This window comes from Zootoca vivipara, chromosome 9 (assembly GCF_965207765.1).
Source record: "Zootoca vivipara chromosome 9, rZooViv2.hap1.1, whole genome shotgun sequence".
NCBI classification, from domain to species: Eukaryota; Metazoa; Chordata; class Lepidosauria; order Squamata; family Lacertidae; genus Zootoca; species Zootoca vivipara.
Genome location: NC_142592.1, coordinates 69,547,246 through 69,566,630, shown reverse-complemented (window position 1 = coordinate 69,566,630; position 19,385 = coordinate 69,547,246). Strand labels below are relative to the sequence as shown.

At 50.3% G+C, this 19,385-nt stretch overlaps 1 protein-coding gene across 1 annotated transcript; it reads left to right on the top strand.

The window, feature by feature from the left end:
- The first annotated feature begins 5,110 nt into the window (after positions 1 to 5,110).
- On the top strand, positions 5,111 to 14,781 carry LOC148684701 (acrosin-like). Its single transcript, XM_088652553.1, has 6 exons — positions 5,111 to 5,175; positions 8,585 to 8,788; positions 10,201 to 10,466; positions 13,412 to 13,551; positions 13,673 to 13,941; positions 14,775 to 14,781. The coding sequence occupies exons 1-6, from the start codon at positions 5,111 to 5,113 to the stop codon at positions 14,779 to 14,781; spliced, it is 951 nt and encodes a 316-aa protein (XP_088508679.1).
- The last annotated feature ends 4,604 nt before the right edge of the window (positions 14,782 to 19,385 follow it).

The window sequence follows — 19,385 nt, the reverse complement described above, 5'->3', positions numbered from 1 at the left end:
GGAGCTCTCAGCGGGAACATGTGGACTTACGGCGGAGCAACGGGGTGGCACACCAGGGTGCAAAACCTGCCCTGCTTTATGTCACTGGTGGCCTTGGGACTATGAGGTGGTTAATTCAAAGTAAAAGAGGAGATGCATGAGGGAACATTTACATCACTGAGAATCCACACATAGACCTGCCACGTGGGCTCACCCTCTGCTGCAGCCGCAGGAACGTCTTAATTCCAGAGGGGAAGCAGCCAGAGCAAAAGACTACCATGCTTGCTCGGAAACACACAGGTCTGGCATGTGTCTGAGAACCTGATTCCGGGTCCTGCCAGTGCCCTCCCTCACCCTCAGGAACAACAGGCAACTGAAGGAAGTCTGGCGGTGTAGGAATTCTGCCTCTTCTGCCTTGTTCTCTATTCCTACTGGAGGACAGAAAGCTATTGCTCCAGTAACTCTGGTTCAGAACATGGTGGGCAAAAATCGATTATAAAAAGAGGGAGGGGAAATTAAATTGGCCTGCGCTTATTTATTTTTAATTGCAAATATTCAGGTTGAATTCATATATACCTTTTGCTAAACTCAGCTGACTGTTGCCGGGATGCACTTCCGAGTGCACTTCCATACAATGGCTCCGTAAATCGTTTTTGAACAACAACTTGGTTAATAGTATCCAGTCTAAGCCTGGGCTGGATAGCCCAGCAGTGAATCTCTGAATTAATTCCCTCTGCTAGGCTTTTCTAGCAGAACCAATCCAATCATTTCTCAGATATGAATCTTTACACTAGGATGGCCAGACCCAGCCCACCAGGTTGCAAGAAGTGACCTGCCAGCTCCTGCAGCTTTATCTCCCCAAAGGATCACAAGAACATAAGAATAGCCTACTGGATCAGGCCAAAGGGGGTCCATCTAGTCCAGCATCCAGTCAGATGCCTATGGACAGAACATGAGCACAAGAGCCCTCTCCCCTCCTGAGGTTTCCAGCAACTAGCATTCAGAAACATTGGTGCATGTATTCTCACATACACCCACACACCAACTTATGCAACCAAACACACCACCGACAGCGATCCAACCAGACCTAGGCTAGATCTACACAGCTGTTTTAAAAAAACCTGCTCTGAAAACACTATTATGGGGAAAATGTTGTTGTTGTTTAGTCATTTAGTCGTGTCTGACTCTTCGTGACCTCATGGACCAGAGCACACCAGGCACTCCTGTCTTCCACTGCCTCCCGCAGTTTGGTCAAACTCATGTTGGTAGCTTTGAGAACACTGTCCAACCATCTCGTCCTCTGTCGCCCCCTTCTCCTTGTGCCCTCCATCTTTCCCAACATCAGGGTCTTTTCCAGGGAGTCTTGTCTTCTCATGAGGTGGCCACAGTACTGGAGCCTCAGCTTGAGGATCTGTCTTTCCAGTGAGCACTCAGGGCTGATTTTCTTCAGAATTTCTTGCAGTCCTTGGGACTCTCAAGATTCTCCTCCAGCACCATAATTCACCATAATTCAAAAGCATCAATTCTTCAGCAATCACCCTTCTTTATGGTCCAGCTCTCACTTCCATACATCACTACTGGGAAAACCATGGAAAATATTGTGTTGCAATTTCAGCTCTACACTGGTGTCAGTGTTATAACGCATTTATAATGTTGTAATTTGACTAATGTATCCGAGTCCCTAGGGGCCATTTAAACTTTAAATCCCATTACACAACAGCTCCCCCTGTAGGGATTAGGCAAATAACTGCAGGCATCGCCTCCACTGAAAGCAACGGAGAACGACGAAGACTTGGCAAACCAGCAGGGTCAGGTAAGGCTGCAATTCGCAGGAGTTATTAATCTCAGCCAATTTTATGAATGGAAATGCAGGAGAAACATAAATGAACACTACAGATTGTACAGAAATGGTTTAATTGCAAATAAAAGTCAAAGCAAAGATCACACACGTTAACCAAAGAGGTTCCAGATTGCAGTGCCTGACCCAACCACAAACTGCCATAATCGCCAAGGAGCAGGATCACACAGACAGAATCCAGTTTTGGAGAATTTCAATTAAACTATCAGCAGTGGTAATGGGGGGAAAAGACAGCGATCATTGCACAAATATAGAAGTGGTTGATGCAAATAAGGTGAAGGGAATATGGCAATGGCTGTGATTGAATGTGAAAGGGAAACAGTTTGGCGATCATGAAGGGACTGCTCAGTAATCCTGTTTAAGGGATCCAGGGAACTCGAAAATCCAGCACGGACCAGGCTATTTGCCAGGGGATTTTTCTATCTCTCTAGTCTCCCTTTACAAGTGGCAATGATAGTTCTTTGTGGAACTCAGCCAGGAAAGCAAAGCTTGATCTGACTAGTGCTTAAAGGCACAGGTCCGTGCTTTACAGTGCCATGTTTGATCACTTTTTTTGTTCTAGTGCTTTCCCCATGAAAACCCACTCTTTACTGCTGAATGTCAACTCACAGAAACCCCAAATTGTTGTTTTTTCCAATTCAGTATTAAAGAGCAAGTTTTGTGGGGAAAGTGCTGAGGCAAAATAAATTGCTCAGCTACCTGTACCTAAAAAGCACAAGGCAAAAGGTGAGTGTGGATGAGCCCTTATTGTATTCCCCCATCCACCCTTTTATTACTTTGAAGAGCACCATGTACATTGATGGTGCTTAACAACACTATATGACTATATATCTGCATGTGGTACTCCTGCCTTTGTAGGTGAGATATTTGAGTAAACGCAACAGCAGCTGCACCACCTGACGGTTCACCCACACTTAACCTTTCCTCTGTTCTTTCCAGGCACAGCCCACAATTTAAAGATCTGTGTCCAAGTGCCCTTTTTTCACACCGAAGCTTTCTCCACAGAAATCTGCTCTTTAAAGCTCAATCAGAGCAAATGGCAATCCATGGGAAACCTGAATTGACTTTTGCTCCAATTCAGCTTTAAAGAGCAGGTTTTCGTGGAGAAAGCTCCCAGGGGAAGGGCACACACATGCTACTGGAATGCGTCGGACAAGAGATAAGTGTGAATAAGACAAGACATTATTTGCTTAACAACTGAAGCTTCTCTCTGCTGAATTTCTAGAATCTGAAGAAACACAAACCCCTGTGTTGCAAAATAACTGTTAGTGAATATATAATCAGTTATGATGTTATTCAAAATATACAAATAAGCCACTTCAAAATTTTGTATCCCTCACGTGATCACATTTGTGCATAAGAGATCCTCTATATTTTATTCTCTCTCTCTTTTTACATTTTTTATTTGATTTTATGAATTCATTCACACTCATAATCACAAATAATAAACATTACACAATATTCTTCTGAATCTCAAGTCTTTCCTCCTCCCCTCCGTGGGTTATTTTAGTAACTTTTTAAACTGGATACAGTATTATAAGTCCATCTAATTTACAATCCTCCATTGTATCCAAAATCTGTGTAACATTACAAGAGTCATTTACAACCTGCCAAAGGTTCAGGTGTTTACAGTGGTCTTTCAAATATAATATAAATTTGTCCCATTCTTAGTTGAAATTTTGATCCTCCTGGTTTCTGATTTTCCCGGTTAATCTTGCCAACTCTGCATAGTCCACATATTATTTTTGCTGCAACTCTGTGGTTTAAGAAGTGGGACAGCAGTTTGCCCTAGGCCACCCAGTAAGCTTCCTGACTGAAGAGGGATTTGAACCCAGGTCCCCACAGTTCCAGTCCAACCCTACACTGCACAGGCTCTATCCTAATACAAATTTAACAAATAATACTAGTAATGATTCTAAGTAAACTATCTTCAAGCAATCTGTGGGGTTACAGCAATTCTCCTCTTCAGCTGGGCAGTGGAGCATGGTGAACAAAGAGTTAAAGGTTCCTTCCCAGTTTTCCTCTAGCTCGATGCTCAGGGGCTTGAATGTATCTGTGGTGCAGCCCTGAGTCTTCTCAATGCACCTTTCTGGGTGCATTGAGGGACCAATCTCAATGCACCTTTCTGGGGACCAATGACTCGTTCCATAGGAAACTAAAGAACAACTGCCGGCACTTCTGTGTGATGTCATATAGAACATAGTTCTGTATGATGTCAAGTGGCGAGAGAGCAGGAAGCAGCAATCGCAAAGAGGATGAGAAGGCTGCTTCTCGCTCTCCTGGCCCTCGTCACAACCTGCCCTATGCATGCCACTGATGACAAGTGCAGGTGAGTGACCGCAGCAGGAGCAGCCTCTGTTCCCCTGGATGATACCACTAACTCAGGCATCCCCAAACTGCGGCCCTCCAGATGTTTTGGCCTACAACTCCCATGATCCCTAGCTAACAGGACCAGTGGTTGGGGAAGATGGGAATTGTAGTCCAAAACAAGGGCCGAAGTTTGGGGATGCCTGCACTAACTCATTGCAAAGACGTCCTTCCCAGAAAGCTGAATGATAATATAATATAATATAAGATATCTTTATTATCATTGGCCCCTTGCGGGAACAACAAAATTACTTGGTTGCTACATCCACTCAGATAAAGCATTCCGCATAATCCAAAACCACAAAACCTAATTAAAAACAGTAAATATAATACAAATTAACAAGTAAAATAAGATGACTTCAAAGTCCAGGCTTTCCATTTAAGGCCAGAATCGCTCTAGAGAAGAAACTCTTCCTGAGACGGCTCGTTCTTGCCTGCATTGTTCTATATCTCCGTCCCGATGGCAGGAGCTGAAAGAAATGGTGACCAGGGTGCGTTGGATCTCTTGATATGTCTAGTGCTTTTCTATGGCACCTGATGGTGTAGATTTGTTCTAAGGTGGAGAGTGAGCAGCCAATAATGCTCTCTGCTGTTTTAATAATTCTACACAGCCCTGCTCTATCCTGAGAAGTACAGCTTCCGTACCACACACATAAACCATACGTAAGAACACTCTGTATGGCGCAGTGATAGAAGGCAAGCAGCAGACTTCAGGCAAGATGGGACAGTAGCCTGGGCTAGGGATCGATTTAAAATCCCAGTGAAGACTCCTGCTAGTTGGTCTGCGCAGTCTCTCAAGACCCTTCCAGCTACTCCATCTGGCCCTGTAGCCTTTCTTGATTCCCTTCAGCACCTTCCTCAACTCTCCTTCCTCCACGTTGAATACCACATTCCTTTGCACCGATGATGGCGATGGTGGTGATGGTGGCCAAGCCTCCACAGGTGTCACTGCAGATGTTGCTTCAAAACAGGCAAAAAAGACATTCAACTCCTCTGCGAGGGATGCCCCTCCCTCATCCACCAAGGAATCTTTGGATTTTTGCCCCCTCAATTCCTGTACACCTTGCCACACCTGCTTGGTGTTATTACTCTGTAGGTGATCCCCCAGCCACTGTCTGTACGCCTCTTTGGCCACCCGGATACCTCTCTTTAAATCCGCTCTGGCTAAGCTGTACGGCATCCTATTTCCACTTCTAAAAGCAGTATTTCTTGCCTTTAGCAACCCCTGTACCTCCCTTTTCATCCAGGGCTTCCTGTTTGGGTAGATCTTTATCCGGCGCCTGTGTGTTACATTGTCAGTGCAGAACCTGATGTAATCCAACACTTCCTCAGTAAGAGTCTCTACGTCCTGTTGGGCAAATAGCTCCCAATCTGTGTCATGAAAACAGTCTTGTAGCTGTTGAGATGCTTCAGCCAGCCATATTGTAATACTCCTCTTTGTTGTTGGAATCCGCTTCCTCAGTGGAATGTATACAGGACTCAGGAGCAGGGAATTACCGGTATGCAGACGGCATCAGTTCCACAGCCTGCAGGGCTCGTAGCTTTGCCAGGCTGGGGACAGGCTTGGGTGCTACTAGTTACCTAGGGCTGCCATCTTTCAAAAAGTAAAAACCAGGACACCCCACAAATTGTTGAGCTTTCTTTTTAGGATACCACCGAAATTGTTGCTCCTACAAATCATAAGGCAGCATAAGTAATGTGGAGAGGTGGACCCCTTCTGGTAGAATAGGATAGCTCACTTCCCCTGAATTTAGAAGAGTTGGGTTCAGCTCCTGAAAACATTGGGATAGATGATCTTTGGGATCCCTTCCAACTCAACGATTCTACAATTCTATGAGTCTGACAGAGGCTGGGTGGTGTTGGACATGTGTTTCCCAGGCTTTCAATGGGAAGGGCATCATTTCATGATATGCTCCAAAATCAGTGCTCATTGGAGGAGCTGCAACATCTGGCATGTCCAAGAGGAGACAGTTGCCGGGAAGGCCCACAAAGTGGGAGGCAGGTGTCTCTCTACCCAGGCCCGGTGCGTCCATTTAGGTGGAGTAGGCCATTGCCTAGGGCGCCAAAATGGAGGGAGCGCTGCCGAGCCTGCCCCGCAATACCCCCGCGCCACCGCCGCCCGCCCGCTCACTCCCTGAGGAGCTCACAGCGTCCCCTCCACAGATGGGAGGAGCGCAAGCCAAAAGGAGAGCTCAGCGCCCTCCCGCCTATGGAGGGGACTGTGAGAGCTCCCCAGCGGCGGCCGCAGCGAGCGAGCGGCGGCGGTAGTGGCGGCAAGCGCCCGCAGCCGAAGCCTTCAGCTATGGGCGCTGCCGCCACCCGCCCACTCGCCAAGGAGCCCCCAGCATCCCCTCGGCAGGCGGGAGGAGCGCGAGCCAAAAGGAGAGCTCAGCGCCCTCCCGCCCACGGAGGGGACGCTGTGAGCTCCCCAGCGGCTGTAGTGAGCAAGCGGCGGCAGCACCCACAGCTGAAGCCTTCAGCTATGGGCGCTGCTGCCGCCACCGCCGCTCGCTCGCTCGCTGCAGCCGCCACCGCTGAGGAGCTCAAAGCGTCCCCTCCACAGGCGGGAGGGCGCCGAGCTCCCCCCTTGACCCGCGCTCCTCCCGCCAATGGAGGGGACGCAGGGGCATCATACGTCATGACGCATGCGCCCGGGGGCGCCAGAAGGTGTTTTGCTTAGGGCGCAAAAAGCCCTAGCACCGCGCCTGTCTCTACCCGAAACTTTCGAGAGTCAGCTCAGTGGGCTACAAAGACCAATGGGTTTACTTGGGAGAAGGCACCTTCCTAAGTAAAGTATGCCATGTTAGACCCCTTTGAGATACGTGATTTCCCTTTTGGTCTCAATGTATAGCAGCTTGAACATTGCTGTTTCAGTCGTTGTATATTATCTTTATCTTGATTTTATTAGGCGATTGTGAGATATAAACTGCAGGCACACCCGGAATCAGCAAAACACAAGTTTATATCCTCCACCCCAGCCCCCCACCCCGAGAGCAGGTTCCCTCCCCTATTTCCCCATTGGCTGGGTACGTGCAGGGTTTACAGCCTATCACGACCACCTAATTAAAATATTAAAATCCCCGCCTTTGCCGACATCTCCCATTACTGTAAATTGGATGACCATCCCTCCTAATTATTTTAATCCTTATTGAGTCTGTGTTCCTAGGTTTGACACAATGACTCAAGGAACACAGCCATATCCCGACCACCCTAGGCGTACACAGGTTCTATATCTGCTGAAGCATATAGATAAACCCCATTTCAGCTGCAAGGTGCCCTGTTTTCAGGTGTTCTAACCACAAGCCAGGACGCGGGACGCGGGTGGCGCTGTGGGTTAAACCACAGAGCCTAGGGCTTGCCGATCAGAAGGTCGGCAGTTCGAATCCCGGCGACGGGGTGAGCTCCCGTTGCTCGGTCCCTGCTCCTGCCAACCTAGCAGTTCGAAAGCACGTCAAAGTGCAAGTAGATAAATAGGTACCACTCCGGTGTTTCCGTACGCTGCTCTGGTTTTCCAGAAGCGGCTTAGTCATACTTGCCACATGGCCCGGAAGCTGTATGCCGGCTCCCTTGGCCAATAAAGTGAGATAAGCACCGCAACCCCAGAGTCGTCCACGACTGGATCTAACGGTCAGGGGTCCCTTTACCTTTAACCACAAGCCCTGTTTAAAAACGCTTCTAAGCGGGTCAGCAGTTACTTAGCTGTTGTAACCTTTTGGCTTTTTGTGGGGGGGGGGAGTGCAACATTTTCATTTCTTAAAGGTAAAGGGTAAAGGGACCCCTGACCATTAGGTCCAGTTGTGACTGACTCTGGGGTTGTTATTGGCCTCGTGTTATTGGCCGAGGGAGCCGGCGTACAGCTTCCAGGTCATGGGGCCAGCATGACAAAGCCACTTCTGGCAAACCAGAGCAACACATGGAAACGCCGTTTACCTTCCCGCTGTAGTGGTACCTATTTATCTACTTGCACTTTGATGTGCTTTCAAACTGCTAGGTTGGCAGGAGCTGGGACCAAGCAACGGGAGCTCACCCCGTCGCGGGGATTCAAACCACTGACCTTCTGATCGGCAAGCCCTAGGCCAGGCATCCCCAGACTTCGGCCCTCCAGATGTTTTGGACTACAATTCCCATCATCCCTGACCACTGGTCCTGTTAGCTAGGGATCATGGGAGTTGTAGCCCAAAACATCTGGAGGGCCGCAGTTTGGGGATTCCTGCCCTAGGCTCTGTGGTTTAACCCACAGCGCCACCCGCCTCCCATTTCATTTCCTACAGCAATGTAAATGGTTTTGGGGAAGCTATTGAAGGGCGGGATATATAAGCTAACTGAGGAATAAATCCTTCCAGTAGCCTTGATGCCTTTCCCCACTCTTCTCGTTTCCAGTGGGATTTGTGGGAGGCGCCCCATGGCATCCAGCCACAGCAGCTCCCTTCAGATGGGGGGAGGCGTCACTACCCTGCCAGGAACCTGGCCTTGGATGGTCAGCATCCGGACACCTTTCCGGTCAGGTTTTCAGCATACCTGTGGAGGGTCCCTCATCAGCGCCAAGTGGATTCTGACGGCAGCCCACTGCTTTAGAGAGAAGAGGTGAGCCAAAGGATCTGGGGTGAGAAATAGACTTGTAGGGCGGCTTTAAAAGAGGACTGGACAAAATCACAGAGGTCAAAGCTGTCAGTGCTTATAAGCCACAGTTGCTATGCTCTGCCCCTCATGCTTCTGAATACCAGCTGCTGAGAATCACAAGTGGAGACAGTTGCTGTCTGTGGGAATGTTGAGGAAAGTAGGAGAGGATATACAGTGGTACCTCGGTTTATGAACACAATTGGTTCCGGAAGTCTGTTCATAAACTAAAGCGTTCATAAACTGAAGCGAACTTTCCCATTGAAAGTAATGGAAAGTGAATTAATCCGTTCCAGGCGGTCCGCGGAGTAAGCGTTCATAAACTGAAGCAAACTTTCCCATTGAGAGTAATGGAAAGTGGATTAATCCATTCCAGACGGGTCCGCGGAGTACTCAACCTGAAGCGTACTTAACCTGAAGCATGGGTGTAATTGGTTCCGGAAGTCTGTTCATAAACTGAAGTGTTCATAAACTGAAGCGAACTTTCCCATTGAAAGTAATGGAAAGTGAATTAATCCATTCCAGATGGGTCCGCGGCATTCGTAAACCGAAAATTCATAAACCGAGGTGTTCATAAACCGAGGTTCCACTGTATTGATTAAATATTATCCTTCCTCACTCCCCGCTTGTGAGCAAGCAACAGAACACATTCTTTTGAGCAATCCAGTCAGGCTTGTTCCTGGTAACGGGTGTAGCAAGGGAGGGGCGAAGGGGTGGGGCGCCCCGGGCTCCATTCTGGGGGGGCAGTGCCCTCTCCCCACCTCCACCGACGATGGCCGCTGCTTTCGCAGTGCGGCCGCCATCACGGAGAGGCCCCGCTACGCAGCGGAACCGCCGGCAAACATCCCCAGCACCGTACGGGGATGCAGCTGCTGCGGGATGAAACCGCTGCAGCTGCGAGGGGAGGATCCTGGGCGGCAGCATCCCCGCATGGCGCCGAGGCTTGCCAGTGGCTCCTCTGCATAGCACGCATGCGTGGAGCCACCGTGCACAGCGCATGCGTCCTGTGCTTCCTGTGCATGTGTCGCGCACGGCAACGCTGTGCATGCGTGCTGCGTGGGGCGATGCCCCGCCCACGGGTGCATGCCCACGGTGCCGCCCCGGGCCCCGAAAAGTCTTGGTCCACCAGTGCTAGTTTACGCTCCCCTTCTTGGGGAAGGGGCAGAACCCAGCGGTAGAGCACGGGCGTTGCCATCAAATGGTCCCAGGTTCAACCCTTGTCAGCCGCGGTCAAAAAAGGATCAGAGAGCAGGTGATGGGGAAGACCCATCTCTGTCTGAGGCAACCCCACAGAGCTGCTGCCCATCAGAGCAGACAATACTGGGGTAAATGGGCAAAGTGTTGTGTAAGACGATTCCTGTTTTCTTTCTCTGCTCTAGATATCTAGAACACTGGGAGCTGCTGTTGGGTTCCACCGTGCTCTCCAAACCAGGCCCTGATGCGGAGGTGCGCTTCCTCAAGAGGGTGGTGGAACACGAGAGCTACATGCCACAGCAGCAAGCCAACGACATCGCCTTGGTGGAGCTGGATGACCCGATTGAGTGCAATGACTACATCCAGCCAGCCTGCCTGCCAGAGAGCTTTGTGGACGTGTCTGCCATGTCCCATTGCTATATCGCTGGCTGGGGTTACACGCAGGAGAAATGTGAGAGCCCCAAAGGGATGCAGCAAAGCCTTGATGCACCTTGAGGCCTGGGAAAGGGTTGGAAGCAGTGAGGCAACTGTGTGATCATGGGCGTACCCAGCACGGGGCAGGAGGGGGCAGCTGCCCCCCCTAGAAGTGGGTGCCGTCATGGAGGGGCGCTGCCAGCCTGCTCACCACCCGCCGCATGGCCAGGACCCCGGCGGAGCGTGCAGCCGTGGCCGAGAGTGGCGCTGCCGGCGGGGCTGGTGGGCAGAGGTGGAGGCGGAGCACAGCCCGGCGGAGCACGAGTTCAGCGTTCCCACCCACCATGCCGTGCCCTCCCTCCAGCTCCCTGTCGCGCCCTCCGGCAAGGCCAAGCACGGCGGGGAACCAGAAAGCGCGACGGGAAGCTGGAGGGCGGGGCGGGGCGGGCGGGAATGGCGAACTCGTGCTCCGCTGGGCTGTGCTCCGCCTCTCGCCTCTGCAGATATGGGCCAGGGCCTCTCCCTACCCCTCGCACGATTGTTTCCTGGGTCGCTCCGGCCCTGGAGCACCTGACGGCCGGGCGACCCTGATGCGATGCAGCAGCGACGGCAGGGATGGGGTTCCGGGCCGGAGGTGGCAACGGCAGCACGGTCAGAGGTCTCCCCCTCCCCCTCCAGAGCACCGGCGCTCCGTGAGGCAGGCTGCCCCAGGCCTCGGGGCCCTGGAGGTCCGACCGGCCAATGGCGGGGCACCTTTGTCTTCGGTCCGCCGCGATCGTGGGGGGGCAACGGTTTTCCGGCCGATTCTCCAGAGTCCCCCAGCACCCATGCGGCAGCGGCCTGGGGCAGCCCTGGGCCCCTTGCCCATACCAGTGCCTGGCATACTGTTTGCATGGGCAACTCAAGGAAGGAAGGAAGGAGGGAGGGAGGGGTGGGCATCTGGGCCACCTGGGCTTGGGCTGTCTAACTGTTGAAGTGTGCAAGTGTGAGCTGAGTCAGTTTCACCTGGGCTCCGTAGCCCCGCCCACATTCTCACTTTGTGGCCCCTCCCCTCCCGTGCCATGGCCCCGTCCCTTGCCCCCCCCCCAGTTTTGATCCTGGGTACGCCCCTGTGTGTGATTAATCAGAAGGAAGCCCAGTCTCTGCTGGCAGTCTCTCTCCCCACCCCACCCCCAAAAAACCCAGCCTCCAAGGCCCGAAAAGCATCAATGCTGCAAAATCAGAGGTTTGCAGCAGAAAAGCTGTACCATGAGCCAAGGGCATCTGATCTCCATACACCTTGGGGCTGCAGCGAGTGGGCTGAGGTCATAACTGAGATGCTTTGAGCTAAGTGTATTGTATGCTTTTAAAAGAAGAAGAAAAATGAAGAAGGGAAAGTAAGAAAGGGGTGGCAAAGCCAAGAGAGAAAGAGAGGGCTCCAAAGGAGAAAAATAAACACACCATCTAATATTGGACTGCTAGCAGTAGCCTACAAACTCAGTTTGGCTCTACATCAATGTAACTGTTGTTGCTTGCCCCAGGGAATCCTGGGAATTGTAGTTTGTGAGGATGCTGAGATGTACCGGTATGTGTTAGAGATCTCTTAACACTCATCCCATTGTCCCTTGGTGAGGTAACTATGAAACCAGTTCAAGTCTGTGGGTTATTGCCCCAATTCAAGTCACGCCCTTTGATATACAGAGTTGGAACAGGACAAATGTCAGAGTTGGTTTACAAAAAGACAGGACCCTGCACAAAAGTGGGGGCTAGGGATGAAGAGGAAGGAGGGAAGGGTGCACAGATTTATACGGGCTACAAAGGGCGCACTCAAATATACTGAACTGTTTAGGCCAGTGGTCAGGGCCGTCTTAAGCCCATCCAGTGCCGTGGCGCAAAGGTCCCTCCGGTGCCCCCTCCCTCCGGCACTGAACCCTCTCCGCCCCGGCTGGGGCATGGGCAGCTCCCCGGCTCCCACCACCTCCCCGGCTTGGAGGCCGCGTGGCCCAGCGGCCACCATCTCTCGTCTGAGAGCCAGTGTGGTGTAGTGGTTAAGAGTGGTAGACTCGTAACCTGGGGAGCCGGATTCACGTCTCCACTCCTCCACATGCAGCTGCTGGGTGACCTTGGGCTAGTCACACTTCTTTGAAGTCTCTCAGTCCCACCTACCTCACAGGTTGTCTGTTGTGGGGGAGGAAGGGAAAGGTGATTGTTAGCCGCTTTGAAACTCCTTCGGGTAGTGATAAAGCGGGATATCAAATCCAAACTCTTCTTCTTCTTCTGAGGGAGCTGCAGGAGCGGCTCCAGATCTGCCCCCATCCCTGAATGGGGCAAAGTTGCGCTGGCCCCTTCGGGCTGGAGTTGTCGAGGGGGGTGAGGGACAGAGTGTGGGCTTGGCCGCGGCCGCAAGATCCAGTTTCCCTCGCCGCCTGGGTGCTCTGCGGGCGTGTGCAGGCGGAGGAAGGGCTGTTTGTGGGCTGAGCCTTTCCCCTCTCACCCGCCCCGTTGCCTTGGCAACCCGCTCCCCACCGCTGCCACGACATCCATCACGAGAACACCATGCCCCTCCATGAGCAGCCACACCACGCCCCTCCATCGAGGAGCCACTTCTATTCCTCCGCGTCCTCGCCATGTTGCGCCTCTCTCGGAGCTGTCATCGCACATGGAGGGCTTAGTGGCTCGTTGCACCCCTGAGAGGCTGGCGCCCTGGTGCAACGAGCCACTAGCCTCTATGGGAAAGACGCCTCTGCCAGTGGTGTCCAAACTTTTTTCAAAGAGGGCCAGATTGACGAAGTGAAGGGCTGTGGGGGCCATGGCAAGGAGCTACTGGGTCAAACAGCCTTCTTAGCATAACTCACCACATAGGGAGGGGAAGGAAAGCTGGTTCCAAGGGTTTCCCCCAGGAATAGAAAATGAGTAGATAACAGAGAAAAAGGCAGGGGCATTCACTGGACAGGTTCTGTGCATGTAGAAATTCCATAACTGTTTTTCTCCTTACAGCGAAAGCTCCATCTGACATCCTGAAGGAGGCCAAAGTGGAACTTATTCCCCAAGAAAGGTGCAATAGCACTGCCTGGTACTATGGAAACATCAGAATCAACAACCTGTGTGCAGGGTTCGAGGGAGGAGGCATTGACACTTGCCAGGTACATGAGATGCCACTGGGGACTGACCCTGGGATCTTCCTCTTGCAGGGCAGGCGCTCTACCCACTGAGCTGCTGGCCTTCCCCTTCCTCACACGGCTATCCTCTCCCTTCCCACTGCAGGGCGACAGTGGTGGACCCCTCATGTGCCGGGATGATCGCTCCGAGCGCTACTGGGTGGTTGGGATCACCAGCTGGGGAATGGGTTGCGCCAGAGCCCAGAAGCCCGGCGTCTACACGTCCACGCAGCACTTCTTCGACTGGATCCAGAGCTATACAAGGCCGAACTATCAACCGCCCCCGGCGCTGCCTGAGGTGGTAGAGCAAACGTCCGAGGAAACTAAGTCGCCTCCGCCACACGAGCAAAATATGCACATGCTTGAGTCGGACTGGTCAGAGATATTAGCCCCGCCACAAACGGAAACAGCACCCGAACCGAATCCTCAGCCGCCACCCCAGGAACCCGAACGACCGCGATTGCTCCGGTTTCCCCAAATGGCAGACATCACAACCACCACCACAACCACCACAACCGCCACTACCACCACTACCACCACTACCACCACTACCACCACGACACCCACAACAACAACAACCACTACTACCACGACACCCACAACAACAACAACCACTACTACCACGACACCCATGACAACAACAACCCGGTATAGGATCATCCTACCACCAAGCTACTATCGCAAAAGGCCCAGAGAAATGACCACCAGCGTCATCTACGGCCACAGGTGGCCTAGCAAATGGGAGCCATCGCAAGACTGATCTCGGCATTTGCAGCGCAGCCCGTCCTTTTATTAACGTTATAAGCGTTCAGTTACGCAAGCAAAGTGTTCCACAATGGAGCGTGTCAATATATCCAATGTGTTGAAATCGTTGTGCTTAAAAATAAAGACATGCCACGCTTGTGCCAACTTTGCTCATGTTCGAATGGTCATTGCTCAGAGTCCCAATGTTGCAAGCTTTGAAATTTCGGAATTTATGTTGCCGTTGCTGCAGAAAAGCCAACTGCCGTTTGCTCCGACTCAGCGGTAAAATGCAGGCTCTCCCAGAGAAAGTGGCAGGGCGAAAAAATAAAAGCCGCCTGGGCACAGACCTGGAATCCCTAGAAAGTGAAATACAAAAATGGAAAGTCCATCTTTCCATTTATCTATAGGTATTTGTAGTATTTCTAGGCCTTTCTCTTTCTCTTTGGTATGTTCTTATCTGGTAGTATTTAGGAATGTTTGGTTTTAACTACTCTGCTGTTGATTATAAAATCATAGAATCACAGAGTTGGAAGAGACCACAAGGGCCATCCAGTCCAACCCCCTGCCAAGCAGGAAACACCATCAAAGCATTCTTGACATATGCCTGTCAAGCCTCTGCTTAAAGACCTCCAAAGAAGGAGACTACACCACACTCCTTGGTAGCAAATTCCACTGCTGAACAGTTCTTACTGTCAGGAAGTTCTTCCTAATGTTTAGGTGGAATCTTCTTTCTTGTAGTTTGAATCCATTGCTCCATGTCCGCTTCTCTGGAGCAGCAGAAAACAACCTTTCTCCCTCCTCTATATGACATCCTTTTATATATTTGAACATGGCTATCATATCACCCCTTAACCTTCTCTTCTCCGGGCTAAACATACCCAGCTCCCTAAGCCGTTCCTCATAAGGCATCGTTCCCAGGCCTTTGACCATTTTGGTTGCCCGCTTCTGGACACATTCCAGCTTGTCAGTATCCTTCTTGAACTGTGGTGCCCAGAACTGGACACAGTACTCCAGGTGAGGTCTGACCAGAGCAGAATACAGTGGTACTATTACTTCCCTTGATCTAGATGCTATACTCCAATTGATGCAGCCCAGAATTGCATTGACTTTTTTAGCTGCTGCATCACACTGTTGACTCATGTCAAGTTTGTGGTCTACCAAGACTCCTAGATCCTTTTCACATGTACTGCTCTCAAGTGAAATCTAGAGGGTGGAACACAAAAAAACAGAATTCCATCCACTTTTCTGTCTTGCACAGAACTCGGGTACAACATGAAGAACATTTCGGGGTGGGGTGTGGGGTGTTGCAGTCTCCTTTGACCAATAGTTCAGACATGTAAAGGACACACCAGAGTCCTGTTTGGTTCAGCTCAGTTTATTTAATTTATGCCCTCCTTTTCTACATGGGTTTCCAAAGCAACTTGAAAACGGAGGACACATGAGATAAAATAAAACCCATATTAAATCAACCAACAATTAATCTGATAGTCTGAGAGCTTGCCCACAATTCTGCTTGTAGCGGAGGAGAGGAGGCAAGCAAAATGCAAGGGAGATAGGGAAAGATACAGGAAACTGAATGCAGATTTCCAAAAAACAGCAAGGAGAGACAAGAGGGTCTTCTTAAATGAGCAATGCAAAGAAATAGAGGAAAACAATAGAATGGGGAAAACCAGAGATCTGTTCAAGAAAATTGGAGATATGAAAGGAACATTTCGTACAAAGATTACCATAATAAAGGACAAAAGTGGTAAGGACCTAACAGAAGCAGAAGACATCAAGAAGAGGTGGCAAGAATATACAGAGGAATTATACCAGAAAGATATGGAGGTCTCGTACACCCCAGGTAGTGTGGTTGCTGACCTTGAGCCAGACATCTTGGAGAGTGAAGTCAAATGGGCCTTAGAAAGCACTGCTAATAACAAGGCCAGTGGAAGTGATGATATTCCAGCTGAACTATTTAAAATTTTAAAAGATGATGCTGTTAAGGTGCTACACCCAATATGCCAGCAAGTTTGGAAAACTCAGCAATGGCCAGAGGATTGGAGAAGATCAGTCTACATCCCAATTCCAAAGAAGGGCAGTGCCAAAGAATGCTCCAACTACCGCACAATTGTGCTCATTTCACACGCTAGCAAGGTTATGCTTAAAATTCTACAAGGCAGGCTTAGGCAGTATGTGGACCGAGAACTCCCAGAAGTGCAAGCTGGATTTCGAAAGGGCAGAGGAACCAGAGACCAAATAGCAAACATGCGCTGGATTATGGAGAAAGCTAGAGAGTTCCAGAAAAACGTCTACTTCTGCTTCATTGACTATGCAAAAGCCTTTGACTGTGTTGACCACAGCAAACTATGGCAAGTTCTTAAAGAAATGGGAGTGCCTGATCACCTCATCTGTCTCCTGAGAAATCTCTATGTGGGACAAAAAGCTACAGTTAGAACTGAATATGGAACAACTGATTGGTTCAAAATTGGGAAAGGAGTACGACAAGGTTGTATATTGTCTCCCTGCTTATTTAACTTATATGCAGAATTCATCATGCGAAAGGCTGGACTAGATGAATCCCAAGCCGGAATTAAGATTGCCGGAAGAAATATCAACAACCTCAGATATGCAGATGACACAACCTTGATGGCAGAAAGTGAGGAGGAATTAAAGAACCTTTTAATGAGGGTGAAAGAGGAGAGCGCAAAATATGGTCTGAAGCTCAACATCAAAAAAACCAAGATCATGGTCACTGGTCCCATCACCTCCTGGCAAATAGAAGGGGAAGAAATGGAGGCAGTGAGAGATTTTACTTTCTTGGGCTCCTTGATCACTGCAGATGGTGACAGCAGTCACGAAATTAAAAGACGCCTGCTTCTTGGGAGAAAAGCAATGACAAACCTAGACAGCATCTTAAAAAGCAGAGACATCACCTTGCCGACAAAGGTCCGTATAGTTAAAGCTATGGTTTTCCCAGTAGTGATGTATGGAAGTGAGAGCTGGAACATAAAGAAGGCTGATCGCCGAAGAATTGATGCTTTTGAATTATGGTGCTGAAGGAGATTCTTGAGAGTCCCATGGACTGCAAGAAGATCAAACCTATCCATTCTTAAGGAAATCAGCCCTGAGTGCTCCCTGGAAGGACAGATCGTGAAGCTGAGGCTCCAATACTTTGGCCACCTCATGAGAAGAGAAGAATCCTTGGAAAAGACCCTGATGTTGGGAAAGATTGAGGGCACTAGGCGAAGGGGACGACAGAGGACGAGATGGTTGGACAGTGTTCTCGAAGCTACCAACATGAGTTTGACCAAACTGCGGGAGGCAGTGCAAGACAGGAGTGCCTGGCGTGCTATGGTCCATGGGGTCACGAAGAGTCGGACACGACTAAACGACTAAACAACAACAACTGCAACAAGATGTTCCTTGGACCTGGCCCTGATGTCTCAACAACACTTATAGGTAGCTGTGCCAGAGAAAGGAGTACTTCTGGCAGAAGCAAACTGCTGTGTGACCCTATAACCGTTGCCATGGACTGGCAGGACAGGGCCGGGATCTCATAGCTTAAGGATTCCGATAATGATGATGATGATAATAAATGATGATGATGATGATGATGATGATGATGATGATAAAAATAAAAATAATAAATTATTATAATTTATACCCCGCCCATCTGACTTGGTTTCCCCAGCCACTCTGGGCGGCTTCCAGAAAAATATTAAAATACAACAATTCATCAAATATTAAAAGCTTCCCTAAACAGGGCTGCCTTCATATGTCTTCTAAAAGTCCGATAGTTGTTTATTTCCTTGACGTCTGACAGGAGGGCATTCCACAGGGCAGGCAACACTACTGAGAAGGCCCTCTGCCTGGTTGCCTGTAACTTCATTTTGCGCAGGGAGGGAACCACCAGAAGGCCCTTGGCGCTGGACCTCAGTGTCCGGGCAGAATGATGGAGGTGGAGACGCTCCTTCAGGTATACTGGACCGAGGCCATTTAGGGCTTTAAAGGTCAGCAGCAACCCTTTGAATTGTGTCCGGAAACATACTGGGAGCCAGTGTAGGTCTTTCAGGACTGGTGTTATGTGGTCTCGGCAGCCGCTCCCAGTCACCAGTCTAGCTGCCGCATTCTAGATTATTTGTAGTTTCCTGTCGCCTTCAAAGGTAGCCCCACGTAGAGTGCATTGCAGTAGTGCAAGCAGGAGATGACCAGAGTATGCACCACTCCGGCGAGACAGTCCGCAAGCAGGTAGGGTCTCAGCCTGCGTACCAGATGGAGCTGATAGACAGCTGCCCTGGACACAGAATTGACCTGCGCCTCCATCAACATTTGTGAGTCCAAACTGACTCCCAGGCTGCACACCTGGTCCTTCAGAGGCACAGTTGCCACATTCAGGATCATGGAGTCCTCCATACCCTCCCGCCCCCTGTCCCCCCAAAACAGTACTTCTAACTTGTCAGGATTCAACCTCAATCTGTAGGCCGCCATCCATCCTCCAACCGCCTCCAGATTGCAAAAGTAGCAGAGACTGGAGACTGTGGCAAACAGGGTGACAATGAGATAAGTGTTGCTGCCCCCTTTATAGCTCTTGCCCACCACATGAGCAGACAAAAGGCTACGTGGGAACTTGCTAGGCTTTGCAGATGTTGCCCTCATTGGTTTTGGCCACAGGAGACCCATGGAAAACCAATAAAAATGATTTCAAACACCAGAAACAACCTCTGTTGGATGAGGATTCCCACCCCCTGTGCCCAACCCATGATTTGAACAGAATATGTGGAACATACAGAACTGCCTTATACCTAGTTGGACCAATGGTCCACCTAGTTTAATATTGTCTGCACTGACTGGCAGCAGCTCTCCACATCTGGAGATGCCAGTGGGGATTGGACCTGGGGGGTCTTCTGCTTCTTCTTGAGGACAATATGCCACATGAGGAGAGCCAGGGGTTGTTCTGCTGCGTTGCCCGGCCAACCCTGCCTCAGGTCGGCCCCTCACAGAACTTCCATGGGAGACCCTCTTCCATTCCGCTGAAAGAGAACAGCAGGCTCTTCCGGCATGATGTCATACTTGCCTCGTGCTGATTGGCCGAG

Excerpts from the sequence above, each read along its gene's own strand:
- LOC148684701 (XM_088652553.1), top strand. The coding sequence starts at position 5,111 with ATGGCGATGGTGGTGATGGTGGCCAAGCCTCCACAGGTGTCACTGCAG. Across the intron at positions 5,176-8,584 it reads CAGATGTTGCTTCAAAACAG|TGGGATTTGTGGGAGGCGCC; the intron begins GCAAAAAAGACA and ends TCTCGTTTCCAG. Across the intron at positions 10,467-13,411 it reads GGGTTACACGCAGGAGAAAT|CTCCATCTGACATCCTGAAG; the intron begins GTGAGAGCCCCA and ends TTACAGCGAAAG.